This window comes from Erpetoichthys calabaricus, chromosome 6 (genome assembly GCF_900747795.2).
Source record: "Erpetoichthys calabaricus chromosome 6, fErpCal1.3, whole genome shotgun sequence".
NCBI classification, from domain to species: domain Eukaryota; kingdom Metazoa; phylum Chordata; class Cladistia; order Polypteriformes; family Polypteridae; genus Erpetoichthys; species Erpetoichthys calabaricus.
In genome coordinates, this window is record NC_041399.2 from 197,696,397 (window position 1) to 197,719,494 (window position 23,098).

The 23,098-nt window shown below is 39.7% G+C and overlaps 1 protein-coding gene across 1 annotated transcript in view; it reads left to right on the top strand.

Moving 5' to 3' along the window:
• Positions 1 to 23,098, top strand: part of ppp1r16a (protein phosphatase 1, regulatory subunit 16A) — a 155,083-nt gene that overhangs the window by 128,006 nt on the left and 3,979 nt on the right. The window contains exons 6-10 of the mRNA XM_028804285.2: positions 7,468 to 7,592; positions 8,852 to 8,977; positions 13,613 to 13,688; positions 19,542 to 19,671; positions 22,825 to 22,987. Of these exons, the coding sequence (XP_028660118.1) occupies positions 7,468 to 7,592; positions 8,852 to 8,977; positions 13,613 to 13,688; positions 19,542 to 19,671; positions 22,825 to 22,987 (620 nt within the window). The remainder of the gene's footprint in view (positions 1 to 7,467; positions 7,593 to 8,851; positions 8,978 to 13,612; positions 13,689 to 19,541; positions 19,672 to 22,824; positions 22,988 to 23,098) is intronic.

Consider the following 23,098-nt stretch of genomic DNA (forward strand, 5'->3'; position numbering starts at 1 on the left):
GATTTAAGTGTGCATCTGTCTGTTGTTACAAGCCATCGCAGAACATGACCACTGAAGAAAAAGAATTGCAGAAGCAAAAGTAGGAAAATTAGCAAAATGATAGCTTGTCACTTGTCATAAATCCACCGATGGTACTCACTGTGAACAGGACAAGTAAGCAAGAAATGTATACTTACCTCAAGAACATAGTACTAAGAATCTGGGATAAGACATATTATTTCCAGTTTACTTTGGTTGTCACAAGCATGCCTCAGAAATATTAAAGTAGTGTTTTCTTACAACCCCAATTCCAATGAAGTTTGGGATGTTGTGTAAAACATAAATAAAAACAGAATACAATGATTTGCAAATCCTTTTCAACCTATATTCAATTGAATACACTACAAAGACAAGATATTGAATGTTTAAACTGATAAGCTTTATTGTTGTTTTGCAAATCTTCACTCATTTTGAATTTGATGCCTGCAACACATTCCAAAAAAGCTGGGATAGGGGCAGCAAAAGACTGGGAAAGTTGAGGAATGTTCAAAAAACACCTGTTTTGAACATTCCACAGGTGAACAGGTTAATTGGAAACAGGTGTTTGTCATAATTGGGTATAAAAGGAGCATCCCCAAAAGGCTCAGTCGTTCACAAGCAAGGATGGGGCGAGGTTCACCACTTTGTGAACAACTGCGTGGGCAAATAGTCCAGTAGTTTAAAAACAACGTTTCTCAATGTACAATTGCAAGGAATCTAGGGATTTCGTCATCTACTGTCCATAATATCATCAAAAGAGTCAGAGAATCTGGAGAAATCTCTGCACGTAAGCGGCAAGGCCGAATACCAACACTGGATGCCCGTGACCTTGAATCCCTCAGACGGCACTGCATTAAAAACCGACATTCTGTAAAGGATATTACCACGTGGGCTCAGGAATACTTCAGAAAACCATTGTCAGTTAACACAGTTCGTCGCTACATCTACAAGTGCAAGTTAAAACTCTACCATGCAAAGCGAAAGCCATATATCAACAACACCCAGAAATGTCGCCGGCTTCTCTGGGCCCGAGCTCATCTGAGATGGACTGACGCAAAGTGGAAAAGTGAGCTATGGTCTGACGAGTCCACATTTCAAATTGTTTTTGGAAATCATGGAAATCATGGACGTCGTGTCCTACGGGCCAAAGAGGAAAAGGACCATCCGGATTGTTATCAGCGCAAAGTTCAAAAGCCAGCATCTGTGATGATATGGGGGTGTGTTAGTGCCCCTGGCATGGGTAACTTGCACATCTGTGAAGGCACCATTAATGCTGAAAGGTACATACAGGTTTTGCAGCAACATATGCTGCCATCCAAGCGACATCTTTTTCTAGGACGTTCCTGCTTATTTCAGAAGGACAATGCAAAGCCACATTCTGCATGTGTTACAACAGCGTGGCTTCGTAGTAAAAGAGTGCGGGTGCTAGACTGGCCTGCCTGCAGTCCGGACCTGTCTCCCATTGAAAATGTGTGGCGCATTATGAAGCGCAAAATACGACAAGGGAGACCCCGGACTGTTGAGCAACTGAAGTTGTACATCAAGCAAGAATGGGAAAGAATTCCACCTACACAGCTTCAACAATTAGTGTCCTCAGTTCCCAAACGCTTATTGAGTTTTGTTAAAAGGAAAGGTGATATAACACAGTGGTAAACATGCCCCTGTCCCAACTTTTTTGGAATGTGTTGCAGGCATCACATTCAAAATGAGTGAAGATTTGCAAAACAACAGTAAAGTTTATCAGTTTGAACATTCGATATCTTGTCTTTGTAGTGTATTCAATTGAATATAGGTTGAAAAGGATTTGCAAATCATTGTATTCTGTTTTTATTTACGTTTTACACAACATCCCAACTTCATTGGAATTGGGGTTGTAAATCGAAACCTTTGATACTTCAAAGTGGACATATTTGGTAAGAGTTAAGGCTTTTTTTTAACATTAGGACTTTGATACCCAGAGTACCCTCTAGTACACAATAGTGGGCTAGTTGTTTTGTGTTTTGTTAATTTTTTAATTAATGGATTGTGAAGAAATGTTTTCAACTTCAAAACAACCAAGTTGATCATTTAAGTGGAGAGCAGTACTCACTCAGTTATCTTGATATCACTTAAAATAGAAGAGAGAAGGAAAAGCACAGGGTTGTCTGGAGTGAGTGGGAAAGAAGGTCATAGCCAGATGTGGTTAACATAACAGCTTCTACACCATCTCCAAAGAGCTTGATGTTCCAGTGACCACTGTTACCAATTTTATGAAGATGTTTAAGGCCCATGGGACTGTAGCTAACATCCCTGAACGTGGCTGCAAGAGAAAAATTGACCCAAGAATGAAAGATTGTTCAAATGGTGGAGAAAGAATCAAGGAAATCTTCAAAACAGATCTAAAGTGGCCTTCAAACTCAAGGTGCAACCGCTTCATGTCACTCCGTCTGTCAGAGCAGATGATTGAACTCCTCATTTAATCAGATGGCTCAATCTTGCTATTTCAGAAATTAGTAATAATGCAACTGCTGCTGTGTCTTTTAGTGCATAGGAATCCGTTCATTTTCTAACATTTTTTGTTTTTTTAGTTCACTTTCTTTGAAGAATTTCATTTCTTGATTATTTCTTTTTGTTAAATTGAAGACAATTAATTATGGGTGACACATAAAAAAGGGTATTGATAGTTAGTCCACTGATATGGTGCAAGTTTTACCTGCAGATTTGTTCATGATCGGGTAGCTGTCTTTAATAAATTAAAATAAAAAGAACAGTAAAGTTATGAGATTGAGACTTTCTAATTCTTTGCAATCCACTGTGTTGGTTTCCCAGGAAAGTAAAACACACACTGGAAGGATTTTACAATACAGTACAATATTAACATGTGCAAGCAGCCTAATATCTAATTAAATTTTAAGTTCTATTAACCAAGGGCATTGTTTTTTAAATCAAGAAATTAATTGGAATAAAGCAGTGCATTAACTGGAGCTCTGCAGGGCCAGGATTCCCCTTTCCTTAATGTGAAGATTTTATCTATCTTGTTATCTTCAGTGTCTAACTCAATACATTTAAACAGTTCCCATTTCTCATATCCATCCTTTCATCATCTCTTTTTTTCACAATATTAATTCCGGGTGCAGCAACCTTTACAGAAGCTCCTTTTTAACAATTATTAATGTAAAGATTTGGCCTCTGGCTTGGTACTATAAATGTTTGAATGAATTTTTAAATTAAATTGGAGAAATGCTGCTATCAACCCGGACACGAACATCAGCTGCTCTAAACCGCCTATAGGAATAATAAATTTAAAAAAATTTCCTCAATATCTTTTGGTATCTCCTCAACAACAATGAGATTAAAAAGAAATAAGATGGTGACATTTTCTTTTATCTCATGCTGCTTAGGTTTTTCTCCTGTGAAAAAAATACCCCGGTATTCTCACAAGTTTCTCCTCTTGAGTTTCAGCAGAGATTTCAGCAAAGTCACACAATGGGCTCAGTTTCTACAAATAGTGTCTTGACATATACAGTATATATTTTTTTTGTAGTTTAAAAGTATTTGCATTTTGTGCTCAGTAATATAAGGTGACATGTTTGGACAGTTGTTTGTGGTAATAAAACACTTTACTATGATGACAAAACTGTAGTCCTTGCTTCTGAATAATACTACTAGTTGCTCTAATTTATATTGTTGTGCTCCAGTTAGATCATACTCATCCTTTAAGAAAAGGCAGGCAATGTGGCATAGTGGTTAAGACTTTAGACTGGGTTCAAATCCCACTACTGACACCACTGTATGACCTTGAGCAAGTCACTTCATCTGTCTCTGCTCCAATTGGAAAGACAAGGTAAATGGAACCAATCATAACTCAGATCATTTACAATAAGTTGCCTAGGAAAAACCCATCAGTCCAATAATAAATAAACACTATGAAGTCTTGAAAGAGATAAAAACATAAATAGAAAGAGATCTCAGAAAACCTAACATGCTCTTCAAACCAAATTATCAAGTTTGACTGCTTTTACCACAGTCCTATGTCATGTCTCCTTTTTGTCTGAAGCCTCGTCTGTTAAGGAATTTTAGGAGAAACATCTGCGACAAAGTTGATTCTTAAATAAAATATAAATGAGAATCTGTTTGAAGTCTCTTGTGCAATCAAAGATCAACCTTTGAGTAGTAAAATTTTCCTTTGGGTGAGTTTTGGAAAAGCTGTGAATTTGACAGATGTCACACGGTGAGTGGAAAAAGATCTAATGGCTGCCTACATCTAACACCTGAGAATATAAGAGAGGAATGTAAAGTGAGATGTTTTAAATATTCCTATATCTACCTGGTAGCACTGCAATCACTGCTGCCTAAAGCCTGGTTTATACTTACTGCATAAAACCCACGCAAAACACATACAGTGGGTACGAAAAGTATTCAGACCCCCTTCAATTTTTCACTCTTTGTCATATTGCAGCCATTTGCTAAAATCATTTAAATTAATTTTTTCCCTCATTAATGTACACACAGCACCCCATATTGACAGACAAAAAAAAGAATTTTTGAAATTGTTGCAGATTTATTAAAAAAGAAAAACTGAAATATCACATGGTCCTAAGTATTCAGACCCTTTGCTCAGTATTTAGTAGAAGCACCCTTTTGAGCTAATATAGCCATGAGTCTTCTTGGAAAAGATACCGCTCCACACATACCGCTTAGAATTAAGGCCAAAAAGTTCTATCTTGGTCTCCTCAGACCAGAGAATCTTATTTCTCACCATCTCAGAGTCCTTCAGGTGTCTTTTAGCAAACTCCATGTGGGAGTTGGCCTTAATTCTAAGCGGTATGTGTGGAGACAACCAGGCACTGCTCATCACTTGTCCAATACAGTCCCCACAGTGAAGCATGGTGGTGGCAGCATCATGCTGTGGGGTGTTTTTCAGCTGCAGGGACAGGACGACTGGTTGCAATCAAGGGAAAGATGAATGCGGCCAAGTACAGGGATATCCTGGACAAAAACCTTCTCCAGAGTGCTAAGGACCTCAGACTGGGCCGAAGGTTTACCTTCCAACAAGACAATGACCCTAAGCACACAACTAAAATAATGAAGGAGTGGCTTCACAACAACTCTGTGACTGTTCTTGAATGGCCCAGCCAGAGCCCTGACTTAAACCCAATTGAGCATCTCTGGAGAGACCTAAAAATGGCTGTCCACCAACGTTTACCATCCAACCTGACAGAACTGGAGAGGATCTGCAAGGAGGAATGGCAGAGGATCCCCAAATCCAGGTGTGAAAAACTTGTTGCATCTTTCCCAAGAAGACTCATGGCTGTATTAGCTCAAAAGTGTGCTTCTACTAAATACTGAGCAAAGGGTCTGAATACTTAGGACCATGTGATATTTCAGTTTTTCTTTTTTAATAAATCTGCAACAATTTCAAAAATTCTTTTTTTTGTCTGTCAATATGGGGTGCTGTGTGTACATTAATGAGGGAAAAAATTAATTTAAATGATTTTAGTAAATGGCTGCAATATGACAAAGAGTGTAAAATTGAAGGGGGTCTGAATACTTTCCGTACCCACTGTATATACAGGGTGAGTCAAAATTATGTTAAAATTTGAATGGCGGAAACAATTTATTCACAAAACATACTTCATATGTGCAAGATAATTTACAGGAATGTCTCCCATCTGTTCGCCATCATGTTCAACACATGTACCATATGTGGCACATAAATTGTCCTCAAAAATTGTATATAAGTATATACATAGCAGTACCATTAGTGTTAACTTGTTGCAGCCCATCAATTGATGCATTGATATTCTTCCAGTCAGTAAGTGACAGTGTTTGGTCAATGTTGTATAGCTAATGATGTCCTGGTGAAGGATGTGAGACTCTGCTGATGGAAGAAGAGTTGCGCCTGCTATTCCTGACTTTAAAAGGAAGAAAAGAAGATGGTGGAGTGTCAGACCTACTGACCAAAAGTGGTGTAGGAAGGGGGAGTACAGCATTTTCATGAGTGGTGGACCTACATGATGAGCAAATGCATTCCAGATGTTTTTGTATGTCTTCCTTGTGTTTTGATGACCTTTAGTGTCATATTCAACCCTTTGTTCATCATTCTGGCATGCATGTGTCTGCAAATCTGATGTCATTTTTGCTGTGCGGCTCTCACGCCCAACTTGGACATGTCAAGTATAAACTAGGCTAGAAGAGTTTGTTTCATTACACCCTATTGGAGGAACTGCTTGTCCAAGAATGAAAAGGGTGAAAGTTCCGGAGCGATGATAAAAGTTACAAACTTGTCAAAGGATGGAAGAAGTGAAGATTCTGAACAATGATAAAAGTAAGCTGGAAAGGATTCAGACCTGGCCTGACTTCATATAATGAAAAATGTTCAATTGCTTTTAAATAAGTTGTATGAACTGTCCTCATGGCAAGTTCAGGTACTACGGGGAACTGACTTAAACCTCCTATTTCAGATGCTATTTTGATGCTGAACAGGTTTCACTAGACTGAGGGGGACTGGAGATTTATGTCAATGAGTATTGGCGAAAAAGGGAGTACATTGCAGTTAAAATTAAAGGCGTTCTCACACTCGTAGTCTGTTTGCATTGTCCCAAGTCAGGGGATGACTTGTTACTTTGTTTCATCTCCGGATAGTTTGATTGCGCTTCACACTACAAACTTACAAGCAATCTAAACATATCATTAAAAAACCTGTAAGCGTGTAGTGTCATGGACTTCTTTTATTGGGGAGGAATATTTTTTCCTGGGATAGTTGTAGTAATGCTTTCTAAATTAAAATGATATTTGTGTTTATCACAATGCCAAAGAGTGGCAATGTGTTGCATGTTGGTCGAACATGCACGTAAGATTTTAATGTACCCTGTTACCCCTGTAATAAAGGGATGGACTATTACGGACTATGAATAATTATGTGCTGCATATTTCCTATATCATATGCAGGTATTTATTAGACACATAATACAGTAGTATTAAAAGCATCTACGGGAACATTACAGGGAGGTTTAGGGTGACCCCTTAGTGGCACCTTAATCTGATTTCCATTAACCAGAGGTCTAACATACTTTCTAGCATTTACATCAGCAAGTATTCTATTGAACCTCCCATTGCTTTTCATATACCTTCCCCTCAGTGCTTAATTTTTTAGCTTGAACTCCACCATGCTGGCCATTCCTTTTCAGCAGCCAACATTCTGCTGTCACTCTCATTGCTTTCCACTAACCACTATCATACACTTCTTCATTTTTTACTGGTGGTCCACCCCACCACTTAGTCATCTCTTCTAGTCTATAGTATACCTGCCTCCTCCTTTCTTAGACTACAGGGAAAACATATTGTTGGCTGTCCCTGACTGTCCTTCTGTATGCTATAGGTTCTTCCAGGCTGAATCTCGCTCTGATGTACAGTGTATTCTTAAGCCGTATAGGCTTCTGTTTTTATTAACTGCTCATTCCTGTTTAGGTATCACACAGGAGAAGATCAATGAATGCCGTGCAGCCAAAGAAAGTCAAATGGTCGCAGATATCAGGGCGTTAATTCAGGCTGGGTCTGATCTCAACACTCCAGATGGTAACAAGGCATCTCTAGTAAGTGTTTGTTTGTTTTTTGTTCTTTTCTCAGTACTACGGGGCTGTATTTAGTATTTATGCCTGTGGGTGTTCGTTAAAGATAATGTGACAGTTTGGACAGGTCAGTGCATAGTCAGACAGCTTTAATGCTCATTAGAAAATTTTGACAAGAACAGGCCTTTCAGTACAAAAAGCTTGTCCATCCTGTTCATCTGGTTTCTCCAAAATAACATCAAGTCAATATGTGAAGGTCCCTAAAGTCCTACTCTCCACTATGCTACTTAGTAATTTAGTCCATGTGTCTGTGGTTCTTTGTGTGAAGAAAGCTTTTATCATTTGTGCGATATTGCTTCTAACTACGTCCTTGTGTTCTTATACAATATTTTAAAGCTACAGCTGGTTTCCACTGGGCTAATTCCCTTCATAATTTTAAACACTTTGCTCATGTCACCACTTAATCTCTGTTTGGTTAAACTGAAAAAGTTTGGTTCTTTCAGTCTTTCCTCACAGCTCATAGTGAGCCTAGTAGCTCTCCTCAAGACCTTCTCTAGCACGGCTGCATCCTTTGTCTGATAATGAAGACCAAAACTGCACAAAGTACTCCATCTGAGGCCTCACTAGTGTGTTATAAAACTTAAGCACAACCTACCTTGACTTGTACCCCAACACATCATGCTTGATACCCTGACCTCCTGTTAGCCTTCTTGATCGTTTCTGTACACTATATGGGTGTAGGCAGTGATGAGTGAAGAGTCCAAAACGTCTCCTAGATCCTTTTCATAAGAGATACTTTACATTTCAGACCTTCCGTTGTGTAATCAAATGTAACATTTTTACTTCCTGAATGTAATTACTTACATTTACTTAAAATAAATTTCATCTGCCATACATCTGCCCAAGCCTGTATGCTGTTCAAGACCCTATGCTACTTATCTACCCTTTCATCTCCTCTGTCATGGTTGGCTTACTGTGTACAGCTAGTTTCTTTGGGAGTGTGTAAGGCTTAACTGGATGGCATGCAGCTTAAACTTGATAAACGAAGTCAGCCATGTTGAATCTTTATCACTCCAGTTACATAGTCTGAGGAGGTTGTACAGATTCATAAATGAAAGAGTCAAAGACGTTCTGAGAGTAACTTGGTTATGTTGTGACTTATATGGACAGAGCTGTGGCACACATCTGTGACCACTGTCCTTTTCAGGTTGTTTGACTAGAGCTTAAGTATGATTTGTAGGATTGTGTTTGAGTCATATTCATTATTGTGTTGTCCCCTGAAGTTGCATATTGCTGCTGCCAATGGCTATCATACAACTGCTGAACTTCTACTGGAGCAAAAAGCCAAAATAGATCTGAAAGACTGTGATGGATGGGAGCCTCTGCATGCTGCCTCCTGTTGGGGACACGTGAGTATTGTACATGTTTGGCCTTAAATCTTTTGATTCTTATTTCTCTCAATATAAGCAAGGAAAGCGTCTTGAGAATACAGACTGGGAGTCATGTCTGTGCAAGTAAAGTGACATTTTACAGCACTACAAGGGGCCTTGTCCGTTTCCTTCAAATCAGAGAAAGACCACATAATAAGTACAAACTAATCAGAGCATGATTAGAGTCTGCATTTTCAAAACTTTCCATTTTCATCAATCCACTCTGCAAGGCTGGGCCAGCATTTTCAGAAATATACAGCTCTGGAGATTATTTGCAAAATTCTCAGTTTTTTGGAGTTAAAAACACTAAGGTAGTATGGACAAATGGCGAAAACAGAGAGTAATGTCTGCATTTTAACGTAGTAGTGTGGCTGTGGCCTAGATCTGCAAAGTGTAAGGAACTCTTACGAGTTCTTAAATTTTAAGAAGAAATTGTGTACGTGTTCACAGCTTCTGAGCAGTATCTATCGGTGGTGTGTCCAAAAGGTGCACAGTAATGTGGAGTTTTTGTCAGCCGAGATGACATGAGATCACTCAGCATTATAAACAAGCATCTGAATTACCTGTCACTCATGCTTCAGAAATTCACCAAAGAAAGAATTCTTATTCAGGAGAAATTCTTGTTTAGCTCCTGGGCATCCGGCCTGAAGTTGTTTTACTGTCACATTTGTCATATTTGACCTTTGTCTTTGGTCTGAGTGGCTGTTTTTCCAGTTTCACCAAGTATGGACCTAAAATGTGATCCTTTTTAACTTCTTCAAGGTAGTTTTTATTCATATAATTCCATATTTTGAATTTGAGTTATCAATAAACTACATAAAAATTCACGCTGTTTGCTTTTTGAAGTGCAAAATTGAGAATTTGGCTGCAGGTAGTGTCTATTGAAATTAAAATTGCTTTTGTAGGCACCACTTTTTCTCTCATGCCCCCTTTCGCTGCCAAATTCTAAAGGGGGAGTCACCTCCTCCATGCAAATGTGATCAAACACTGCCTTTATGTTGCCTCTTCAAAAAAACATCTGGCTGTTAGTATTTATTGAAAAGTTCCTGTGCATTGTGACGTTTGACATTCATTGCCTTTGCTGCTACTGCCAGGCATTAGTGAATTTTGAAAAACACTTCCTGCCAGTCATTGAAGGGGAACTTGCCTGCACCATACAGATTTGTGTGATCAAAAGCCACTTGTACATAGTGTACTCATAAGCGTGTTGCTTATCCACTCACCGCCTTGCTCTGGAAGGTGTCTTTCCAAATGCTTTGCTTTTATGATATATTGTACATTTATTTTCTTAGCAAATGATTTTATCCAAAGAGGTCAACATAATCAGGTAAATATCAGTCTGGAGGACTGCTTGGGAACAAGTATTACAGGACAAGGTTACAAAATTGATCACAACTGAGGAGTGCCAAACAAAATGCAAGCTAGTTGCACTTTCAAGTTAGTAGAACCAATCAAAGCCATTATCAATTAGAAATTCACAGAACAAGAGAGTCTTCAAACACTTCTTAAAGACATTGAGGGAGTCAGCAGTTTGTGTGGAGGTGGGCAGCTCACTACAACAGCTAGGAGTTACATGTGAGAAGAGTCTGGATTGAGGTTTGATGCCACGCAGAGTTGGCTTCACTAGACACTGTTCATTAGCAGACCACAGTGGGTGAGAGGGAGCATAGGATGTCACAAGTGTCCCCATATACTGTACATATGTGCTAGCCAACTGACTACTCTATAGGCAATTATAACATAATGCATGTTGCCCTAAAGTGACTTAAAGAGAGAAGTGGCATGTATAGTACTTGTTGTAATTAAGGGGTACAAGGTCTCCAAAAATAACTCAGGAAGCAGGCCGGAATCCCCACCAGCCTACCTAGAACAGATGCACACAGAGGCAGCCAAAGCTCCCACAATACAAGCTGGTTTCAGACAACAGCCAGGCCAAGATGTACTTTATCCTTAAAAAGCTCAAAACTGTGTTTCAGAATCCCAGTGTTCAGAGTTTCTCAAAAAATACCATCAAAAAACCTTTGGCTTGAGCATAAAACAGTCCACAGGAATCTTTATAAATAAAAATACTTATTTAACAAGGAAAACTACTGTAATTCAGATGCACAAAAAAGTAATTGTCAACAGGCAATCCAAATACAACAAAGTCTAAAAGCACAATCCTTAATCGTAATCCTTAAATCAGCAGCAAAACGGTCACAAATCCAGCAAAAATGAAAAGAAGAAAGCAATCCTCACAAAGATAACCAAACTCCACCAGAGTGCATTCAATTGAACCACAAATGGACTTCTTCTTTTAAGTTTTTCTCACGATTGGCAGACCAACATAAAGGTGCATTACATCACCTACTGAGCTGAAATGTGGAGCTGAGACTCTGAAAGCAAAAAAAAAAAAAAAAAAAAAAGAAGAAGAATTTCAAAAATAATTTAACAATTCTAGTGCTATTGAAAAATAATGATAAACATTTGGATATATTATCCATTTTTCTATATTTTGCTATATTTCGTGTGCAGAGTAGAGGCTCTGCAACTAGGGATCTGCACTGGCAATCAGAAGGTTGCTGGTGTGAATCCCGTAAATGCTAGAAGTGGTTCCACTCCATTGGAGCCTTTTGATCAAGGCCCTTAACCTATAATTGCTCTGTCCTTGGTATGACGTTAACCTGCATCCAGCACAGCAAGTAGGTCCTCCAACTTGCAGGATAAAAACTCAGGGGTTGGCGGCATGATTGGCACTCCAGCCACTATTAAAAAACCTCACACTGTTCCACTCCATTCAAACTAGTGTGGTGGTGAGGTGTCGCCCGTTGGACGTCTGCGCTCGGATCCTAACTTGGGATCCTGAGGTGGTTCATTGTGTGGTGGGTGTGGCGGTGCATGCTCCCAACTTGTCTACTATATTTCTGTATATATTACATATATTTTCTATGATACCTCCTGTCTCAAAGATTTCGATTTTTCAAAAAAACTTTTTCTTTGTGCCTTTCATGCAGTACATTCTATCCATATATGTTTTACCATTTCAGGGATTTCCCAGCTTGTCTTTATTGGCTGAGGATAGTCCCTTAACTGTGATGGACGGATGGCCCCGCCTCTTGGGATCCGCCCACAAAATACTTGGCACACCAGAGAACAAGATAATATGAAAAGAAAGTAAATAATAACTAAATAAAATTTACAGAAAGGACATAATTACACAAATAATAAATAAACAAAACAATATTTTCAAAAACGATAGAAACCAATGAACAATAATGAAAATTGAATAAAGAAGACAGAGAGAAGAAATGTAAATGTACACCAGGTGAGAAACTCTTGTCTTAACCATGACAGTACCCATCTCAACTGCTTGAACACAAGACGTGCCGCTGCATTTTGAATCCTCTGCAGTGATTGGGCAGCACATGCAGGTACCACCGCCAGTAAAGAAGTAGTTCAGACGTGACAGCACCAAAGCCTGGACCAGAAGTTGTGCTGCATACTCCGTCAGATACTACATGATATTGTTGATGTTATGCAGAAAAAATCTACACGAATGAGAGAGAGTTGCAATGTGGTCAGTGAATGATAGCTATACATTAGTTATCACCCCAAAGTTGTGTATTGACTTGGTAGGTGTTAGCAGTAATGAACCAAGTTGTACAGAGTTAGGGTATTTAATAAATGAGCTTCTTGTGATAACAAGGAAGTCCACCTTTCCCAGGTTGAGCTGGAAATGGTGCTTCTACATGCACATTGAGATATCGGTGAGACAAGCTAAGATTGTAGCTGAGACTGCATGGTCTTCTAGAGGAAACAGTAGGTACTGCTGTACCAGTTGCATAGCACTGATATAAAAAATCCATGGGATTGCACGACAGGGACTAGTCAACTTGTGTACATTACATGGAGAAAAGGAGAATGGCCGGCACTGATCCTTGGAAAAACCCCTGTGATAAGATGGGGTAGCACAGGATAGACTCACTCCCAAGTGGCTGGTGTGTTTTGAATAGCCACTTCCCTTTTCCTGGCCAAATATCAACGCAACCCCAATTATTCATACATAAATTTTATGTTCGATTTACAGAAATAAACTTAGAAAAACTAGAATTAAACTCATTCCTAGTACCTCTTACAGTTAACACCATTGCAAACGTGACAGAAATTCTGAACAATATATTTTGTACATCTAAAGAGTAAAATAACTTGCCGAACACATAAACAAGTTTATCAAGAAGTGAAATCAATGATGTCTCCCTATAGCTTAGAAGATCAAAGTCCAAAACTGAATTGAAGCATAAAATGTAAAAATTCAAATACTAGCATGGTTTGCATGATGAATTGATTTCAAAGTTCACAACCGTTAATATTATAGGCCTGTCATTCTGCGATAAACTGTGCCCCTTCTTTGACACGCCATATGCTAGAAGAGCATAACTCATTGTTGCTGTGGGACAAACCTATAAATCAATGATCATCACTATTTTAAAGAAGTTTGAAAGTTTGTCTTTGTTTTTTGTTCCTGTTCTGTTATGGCTGGAATCTTGTGTACCGTTTCAAACTGTACATGTGATTATTTGTTGCTTCTTCCAGGATTGATGCCTGGGTGAATGTGTATATTTTTTTCTCTTTTAGATCCACATGGTGGAGTTACTGGTGGCCAACGGAGCCAACCTGAATGCAAAGTCTTACATGGATGAGACTCCTTTAGGTAAGGCTGAGAATTTCATCCATCCTTCCCCCAAATTAAATACTGCTTAAGCCACTTCCTTAATGGGACAGTTTTACTGGTAGATATAACTCCAATTCCAAAAACAGGTAATCTGTAAATCTATATATATATATAAAAGCCAAATATCACTGACTCACTCATCACAAAATCTCCCGAACCATGAGGACTTGGGACTGTAGGTTAGCCTTGGCCCATAGGTGTTCGCTAAGAAACAGTTTTAAAAATTTTGTGGTCCAAGCGCAAAATTTTTTATAGTTTTTTAGACCCGTTTGTATGTCTGTCCGCTTTTCACAAGAGAACTACTTAACGGTTTTAGGTCAGGGTTTTTTCTATAATTTGCTTGAGCATTCCGTTTATTTTGCAACTTTCTCATCGCGCTAAGTATCAAAGTTCACTTGTGGTACCGATTTATTAGCGCAAATCCGAGAGAGACTCATTGGGCCCTCCTCACTCGCATGTCTGCCTTGGGGCGTAACCTTAACTCCGCTTTGTTAGCGAACGAGAGAACTACTTAATGGATTTAGATCTATTTTTTTGTATGATTTGCTTAAACATTCTGGTTAATTTTGAGACTTCTCTTATTACGCTAAGAATCATAGTTTGCTTGCTTGAGCGATATATTCGCGCTAATCCAAATAAATAAATACACACCAGAATGACTAAAAAGAAAGAAAATTTTCGGCTTTGAATGCAGTGAGGCAGGCATATTGCTGTTCATATGTAGGAGCCCCAGTAGCGTTTTCTTGACATACTCCTATGAGTGATTCATTTGCTGAAAGTCCTCAGTGTTAGTGTGTCAGAGAGGAGACATGCATCACTGTTTATAATTGCACTCAGTTTTACTTTCATTTGCTTCTCCTCCATTACCTCCAGGGGGCCCAGAATGTGTCTCATAACTAAACCTGCCTTTTAATCAGCTTGTTGATTTGCTGGGCCGCCCTTGAAGTGATTTTACCAGCCCAGCACTCTATAGCATTAAAAATCACACGGGCCGTCAGAGCTGTAGAAGATATAAAGATGTATTCACTCGTGTCAAATCTGATGACTGCAGCACACTCTGTAAAAGTTGTGACGGTCATGTGCTTACCACTGTGTAACATCATTGTGTCTTTTAATAACACTTATTAAGAATTTGGGCATTGAAGACACATAGTGGTAACGTTTATCAAGTGGAATTTTCCCCCATTCATCCATTACGCAAGTCTTTAACTGTGCAATTGTACAGGGCCTTTGTTGTCGTACTTTGCACTTCTTAATGCACCACACAGGTCAGGACTGCAGGCAGTTCGGTCTCGCACCCGCATTCTCTGTTTACACCGCCATGCTCTTGTATTTCTGGGCAGAATGTGGTTTGACATTGGCCTGCTGGAAAATGTAGAGATGTCCCTGCAAAAGATGCCAGAATATTTTGTTCTGAAATTTGTATATATCTTTCTGCATTTATGGTGCCATCACAGATGTGCAAGTTACCCATAATAATAATAATCATTTTTTGCATTTATATAGCGCTTTTCTGACTACTCAAAGCGCTCAGCAATTGCAGGTTAAGGGCCTTGCTCAAGGGCCCAACAGAGCAGAGTCCCTTTTGGCATTTACGGGATTCAAACCGGCAACCTTTCGATTGCCAGTGCAGATCCCTGGCCTCAGAGCCACCACTCCACCATGGGCAATGGCACACTCCCATACTGTGACGGATGATGGCTTTTTGAACTGATGCTGATAACATTTTGGATGGTCCTTTTTCTCTTTAGCCCGTAGAACACAACTTTTTTTATGGACAACCTACCAGAAATGTTGAGTCATCAGACCATAAAACACAATTATACTGTGCTGCTTTCCCCCTCAGATGAGACCAAGCCCAGAAATGTTGGTGACACTTCTGGGCAGTGTTTATGCAAGCCTTAATTTGTATCTGTGGATGCATTGGCAAATAGTGTTGACTGACAAAGGTTTTCTGAAGTATTCCCAAGCGCATGCCATGATATCCAATATAGACAGTTTTTAACATCTAAGGGATCAGAGATCATGTGAATTCAGAAGTGGTTTTCGGCCTTGCACTTTATGTATCAAGATTTGACCAGATGCCTTGAAACTTTATTAATTGTATTGTGCACCATAGAGGGTGAAATGTCCAAAATCCTACTGATTCATCTTTGGGAAATGTTGTTCTCGAAGTGCTGGACTATTCACTGACACCTCGGTTCGCAAATTGGTGAGCTTTGACCCATCCATGCTCTTAAAGGCCTAGGTCATTTTTGGAAGCTTCTTATATATTAGAACAAGATTGCCTCACCTATTTTACATCACAATGTTATTTCAACTTGTCACATTGTTATTAGTACTAAACTTCCTCGTAACCATCTTTTTTGGAACGTGTTGCAGACATCAAATTTAGAATAAATGTAGTTTATATCTTCAATAAAAAAAATGCAGTGATCATCAAATACCTTGTCTTTACAAAGGCTTTGCCTGCATGCAAATCAAAGTAAATTTAAACTTCACTCCTTTTGGTTTTTATTTGCATTTTCTGTACTGTTCCAACCTTTTTGCAATTGTGGTTGTAAGGAAATATGCAGAGCACCTCTGTATTAGTCATATATTACATAAATCACTTGTGGTCTCTAGATGGTGCAATTGAGCCAAACTCAAATGTTGGATAAGAGGCAAAAATATATATAAAAAAAAAAAAAAAAAAAAATCTATTCCAATCTACAAGAGCTTTACTGGCTAGGGTTAGTAGGTACAGTGGCATGCAAAAGTTTGGGCACCCTTACTTAAAATGTCAGTTACTGTGAATAGTTAAGTGAGCAGAAGATGAGCTAAGCACCAACTAATATTTTAAGCAAGATTACATTTTCATTTACAGGTAGAAAATACCAAAAAATGAGAAGAGCTTCAAGCAAATGTTTTGGCTCCCAACATGACCGGTACTTAGTAAGACCCCTTTGACAAGTATCACAGCTTGTAAACGCTTTTTTTTGCCAGCTTTTAATTTGTATTTGTGATATTTTCACCCATTTTCATTCTAAAAGGCTTCTGATTCTGCAAGATTCTTGGGCCATCTTGCATTCACTGCTCTTTTGAGATCTCCACAGATTTTCAACAATGTTTAGGTCAGGGGACGGTGAGGGCCATGGCAAAAGTGTTGGCTTGTGCCTCTTGAGGTATTCCATTGTAGATTGTGAGGTGAATTTCGGATCATTATCTTGTTGTAGGACTCAACCTCTTTTTAACTTCAACTTTTTTACAGATGATGTGATGTTTCCTTCCAGAATTTGCTAGTATTTATTTGAATCCATTCTTCCCTTTACCAGTGACAAGTTCCCTGTGCCACTACCTGCAATACAAGTCCAAGGCCTGATCGATCCAACTTAATAGTTGGAGACATGTTCTTCTCCTGGAACTCAGCCCACTTTTTTCTCCAAACTTACCTTTGCACATTGTGGCCAAAAAATTCTATTTTCACTGCATTAGTCCACAGGACTTGTTCCCAAAATGCATCAGGTTTGTTTTGATGTTCATTTGCAAACTTTAGTAGTTGAATTTTGTGGCTAGGATGCAGGAAGGGGTTTCCTCTTCTGACTCCACCATGAAGGTCATACTTGTTCATGTGTCACCACACAGTAGAACAGTGCACCATCACTCCAGAGTCTGCTAAATCTTCCTCCAGGTCTTTAACAGTCTTTATTTACCTTTCTAGCAACTATCCAACTAGCAGTTGTTTTAGAAAGTTTTCTTGGTCTCTGACCTCCACCGTTCCTGTTGACCACCATTTCATAATCTTTATATATAATCTTCATTTGGATCTTGATCTTTGTTTGTCCGCGAATTCATGTTCCCCTGACACTGCCTTGTGTGGTGTTCCTGCTGTGTTCAGTAGAGGGCAGTAGTGATGGAGGAAGAGAGGAAGTGAGGGGGAGGATCGTTGGATGAGGTTGGAGTGTGGTGATTAAAGAGGATTGAACTAAAGGACACTATGTGCTGTTTGTACTGGCTGAATACACAACACCTTGGTTGTTACTTTTGTGTACAAACACTGTCGATAGCACTCTTTGTGTTTAGATCTGGCGTCGACACCGTGCTTTGTGTTTAGATCTGGCGTCGACACCTGCTTTGTTGTCGAGACTGTGGTTTTTTGTGTTTCTATCAACCGTCGTTGGCAGCACTTCATTCAAATCGAATGTTCACCCACTTCTTGGAGTCAGCAGTCAGAGTATATAAGTCGGACACACTTCTGTGATTTTCCATCAGTCGACGTTTGGAGTTCAAGAAAGAAGCATTGGTTCTTCCTTACTCTTTGGATTGCCACAAAGCAACCTGCGAGATTGGAGAAAGGTTGAGAAGAGATCGTGAGAGGAAACGACAGCGTCATGAAAACGAGACGGACTGTGAACGGAGAGAAGCAGAAATGCTCCTCCACCACCACATAATTACTGTTCGGACAGTGATTCCGAGTAGGCCGTTCCTATCGAATCAATGTCCAAGGGTTTTGTTTTGTAATTTTGTTTCCCTTATAAAAAATCATAATGCTGTGCGACGAAGGGCCCAGTTCACGACTGGCAGCCACGTTTAAACAGGGAGCCCTTCACAGACAACTTTAACACGCGCAACGTAGTTGGGTGCACATGGCTAGTGACATTATAAAGTCCTCACTGTACAGCTACCAGAAAATACTTTGCTATCTTCTTGTAGCTTGTATCTTCTTTGTGAGCATCAGTTATTTTATTTTTCAGAGTGCTAGGCAGCTGCTTAGAAGAACCCATGTGTGCTGAGTGCTGGGACAATTCTTGAGGAGTCAGAAAATTTATACAGCTTTGCGTTTTGCATCACCTGTGGTTTCCCAGCTATGACTCTGAAAAAGCCATAGCCCTGATGAGCTAATTAGGGTCTGAGACCTTAGGAAATGTTATCTGAGACCTCAAATATCTTGGCGTGCCCAAACTTTTGCATGTTGCTCCTTTCCTTTTTTCATTGTACAATTGCACAAAACAAAAACGATACACTAATATTGCGTAAAATGTATTCTTGCTTAAAATATTAAAGAAATGTGTCATCTTAAACCTAATGCTTTTTGGTGATCAGTTCATCTTCTGCTCACTTAACTCTTCACAGTAACTGGCATGTTAAGCAAGGGTGCCCAAACTTTTGAATACCACTGTATGTCCAGTACCTCTTTATCAGTCAGATACTACATAAGTTCTGCATGCTGGCTTGCTACGGCTTGACGTTGGTGTATTATTCACATTACATCTTGCGTCATGCCTCAACGTATGTATTCATGTAGAGTATACACGTGTGTGCACTGAAATAAACATTCATTTGCATTGAGTCAGCTTGGCTGCTGCTAGCAATAAGTGCAACAGTCACGTCAGTAGTAATCACATCACAACAGTAAATTCCAGAAGATGCCATAGTTATTCCAAAATAACTTCACGTCTGTTCCCTGCCCTGAATAATTCTTTGAAATCAGCCCACACCTCCACAATATATGACTCTAAAATCAGCAAGCCTTATACGTTTGGGGGGCTTGACTAGTTTCAGGGTAGTTGACGACACAGAGTATCAGTCAATTGCAGGGCACACTGCTTCACTCACTCACCAGCTTGTACTTGTATTGTATATGCTCAAATACTGAACTATCTCTGATATATATAGCATATATTTCATATTTTCATCAATAGTTAAATAATTTTTAAACACATGCATGGATTACGCTGTCTTTTGCGTTATATAAAAATATTTCCATAAGCTTGCAAAGGAATAAATGAAACCTTTATCTTAGACCTAGCATGTTAATGCCACTCCATCTGTTTTGTGCACAACCCTTAATAGATGTATGCGCTGATGATGAAGTGCGAGCCAAACTGTTAGATCTGAAGCGAAAACATGAAGCCATCATGAAGTCTGAAGAGCGGCATAAATCTTCCCTACAGAGACGAGCTTCCAGCGCTGGCAGCCGGGGGTAAGTACCAAATTAAATATCTAAGACCAGGCCTATGATGTACAGCATGTGCAGTGTTAGCATTAGTGATGTCTGTTTGCATGAAAAAATGAAACAGGTAACAAATGAGGAAGAAATAATCTTAAAACTAGAGTACTAGGGTGTTGTACCGTATTAGCCATTATGAATGTAGTGAGAACTGCGGTGGGCTGGCACCCTGCCTGGGGTTTGTTTCCTGCCTTGCGCCCTGTGTTGGCTGGGATTGGCTTCAGCAGACCGCCGTGACCCTGTAGTTAGGATATAGCGGGTTGGATAATGGATGGATGGAATGTAGTGAGAAGTCAAGCAAAATGACACCTTTTATTGGCTAACTAAAAAGATTGCAATATGCAAGCTTTCGAGGCAACTCGGGCAACTCAACATCTGGCTTGAAGAAGGGGCCTGGTAGCCTTGAAAGCTTGCATATTGTAATCTTTTTAGTTAGCCAATAAAAGATGTCATTTTGCTTGACTTCTTAAAATTAGAAAAAAGAAAGAAGTTCTCAGTCCAGTACGTGCCATGTGTGGGGTCTTTAGTTGGGACTCCAAGGGGCTATACATTGTGACACAGAGCCATATGTGTCCTGCTTTCACTAGGGTAGCAAAACTCCCTGGAGCGCAGAAAGCAAACTGCTGTTGATGTCCCAATACTGGAGACTATTTTTGAAACACAGCTTAATATGAAAAAGTGCTAACACTGGCAAACATTTCCATTGGGTGGAAGCTTTGTGGCAACTGTGTTAAAATAACGAACCACTGTGCTGGTCCAGATTTAAAATTGAACATGTAGTCTGGGATATTCAGAATGTATATTACATTAAATTTGCTAATGACACCACTGTCAAAGGGTTGATCACCTACTGTGATGAGGCAGAATCCAAAGAAGTGGTGCCAGGAATCTCTCTTAAGGAGCTGGTCACAGACTTTGAAAGACAGACCATACTGACATATACATTGAAGAGGATACAGTTGAGAGAGTGAGTAGCTTTATATTTCTTGGTGTGACTTTCACCGATGAGCTGAAGTGGTCATGTCTCAGAACTATTAAGCTCTGAAGAGGGTGGTGAAAATAGCAAAAAATGTTACTAACACCCAGCTGCCTTCTGTTAGAACATTAGAACAGCTACAGGAACAGGGCAGTCAGCCTGCCAAGCTCTTCCATCCTAGTCACCTACATCAATCCAAGATCTGAATGTCGTCACTAAAGTCCTACTGTCCTCTTCACTAGTTGGTAATTTGTGCCTGTGCCTGTGGATCTTTGCCTTAACAAAAAACTCTCTAAAATGTGTGCAGAATCTGCTCTTAATAAGATTCCAACCATATCACCATGTTCTCTTAAAGAATTTATTTTATTGTAACAGCTGGGATCCACAGTACAAATTTCTTTTATAATTTTAAACACTTTTTAAACACTTCAGTCATGTCATCTGTTAATCTCTGTTTGCTTAAACTGAAAAAAATTCAACTCCTCAATCTCACTTCCTAGCTCATACCTGTCAGTCCTGAATCAGCCTATTTGTTCTTCTCTGGACTTTCTCTAGTGCCATTATGTCTTTATTGTAATATGGAAACCAAAACTGAATGTGGCACTCCAGATTAGGCCTCATCAATGTGTCATAAAAATTAAGCAAAACCTCCTTTGACTTGTACTCCACACATCGTGAATTATAACCTAACATTCTGTTAGCCTTCTTTGTCGCTTTTGTACACTGGATGTTAATAGGGATGAGTCCTCTAAGCCTCCCAGGTTTTTTTTATAAGGGGTGCTTTCAAGATTCAGAACTCCTACTGTGTATTTAAATCTAACATTTATACTTCCTGTGTACACTCAATGGACACGTTATTAGGGACATGTTGCTAGTACTGGGTTGGACCCCCTTTTGCTTTCAGAACTGCCGTAATTCTTCATGGCATAAATTCAGCAAGGTGCTGGAAATATTCCTCTGAGATTTTGATCCACATTGACATGACAGCATCACGCATTTGCTTCAGATTTGTCGGCTGCATATCCATGATGTGAGTCTCCTATTCCACCACATCCCAAAGGTGCTCTACTGGATTGAGATCTGGTGACTGTGGAGACCATTTGAGTACAGTGAACTCATCGTCATGTTCTAGAAACCAGTTTGAGATGATTTGAGCTTTGTGACATGGTGTGTTATCCTGCTGGAAGTGGCCATCAGAAGATGGGTACGCTGCGGTCATAAAGGGATGGACATAGTCAGCAACAATACTCCGGTAAGCTGGTGTACAATGGGACCCAAACTGTGCCAAGAAAATGTCCCTCACACCATTACACGACCAGTAGCAGTCTGAACTGTTGATACAATGCAGGATGGATCCATGCTTTCATGTTTTTGACTCAAAATTCTGACCCTGTCATCCAAATGTGGCAGCAGAAATCGAGACTCATCAGACCAGGCAACGTTTTTCCAATCTTCTGTTGTCCAATTTTGGTGAGCCCGTGTGAATTGTAGCCTCAGTTGTCTGTTCTGACAGGATTGACACCCAGTGTGATCTCCTGCTGCTTCAAGACTGGACGTGTTGTGTGTTCACAGAAATTGTAACGTTGTAACAAGTGCTTGTTTGAGTTACTGTTGCCTTCTTATCAGCTCAAACCAGTCTGGCCATTCTCCTCTGACCTCTGGCATCAACAATGCATTTTTTTTTTCCCATAGAACTGCCGCTCACTGGATATTTTCCCCTTTTTCGGTCCATTCGCTGTAAACCCTAGAGATGGTTGTGCCCAGTAGATCAACAGTTTCTGGAATATTCAGACCAACTTGTCAGGCACCAATAACCACGCCACATTCAAATCACTTAAATCTCCTTTCTTCCCCATTCTGATGCTCAGTTTGAACTTCAGCAGGTTGTCTTGACAGTGTCTACATGTCTAAAAGCATTGGGTTGCTGCCGTGTAATTGGCTGATTAGATATTTGCGTTAACAAGCAGTTGATCAGGTGTACCTAATTAAGTGGCAGATGAATGTACCATACCTTACATTTACTTACTATAAATTTCATCATAAACCACGATTAGCGGACTCCATACCAGACTCTACTTCAGGTGCCTCTGGTCTTTTTTGTGGAGTGCCTCATTTTGACTTTCTCATGTTTCCGTTTTATCTGCCTGCAGGAAGGTAGTACGGCGAGTCAGCGTAAATGAACGCTCCAGTTTGTATCGTCGAGAACATCAGAAGGAGGCGATCGTGTGGCAGGAACGGGGGCAGGAGGTGGAGCTGCAGGATGATGACGAGGACAAACAGACGGACGCAGAACTCAAACAGCATACAACTTTGGTAAGACATGGTGCAAAATAAAAAAAAAAAAGCCACCTGTCTCCTTTGCTAGCAGCAAGAATCTTTTTTCTTTCTCTTGTCTGTTTATTTTTGCCTACATTTTATCACTTT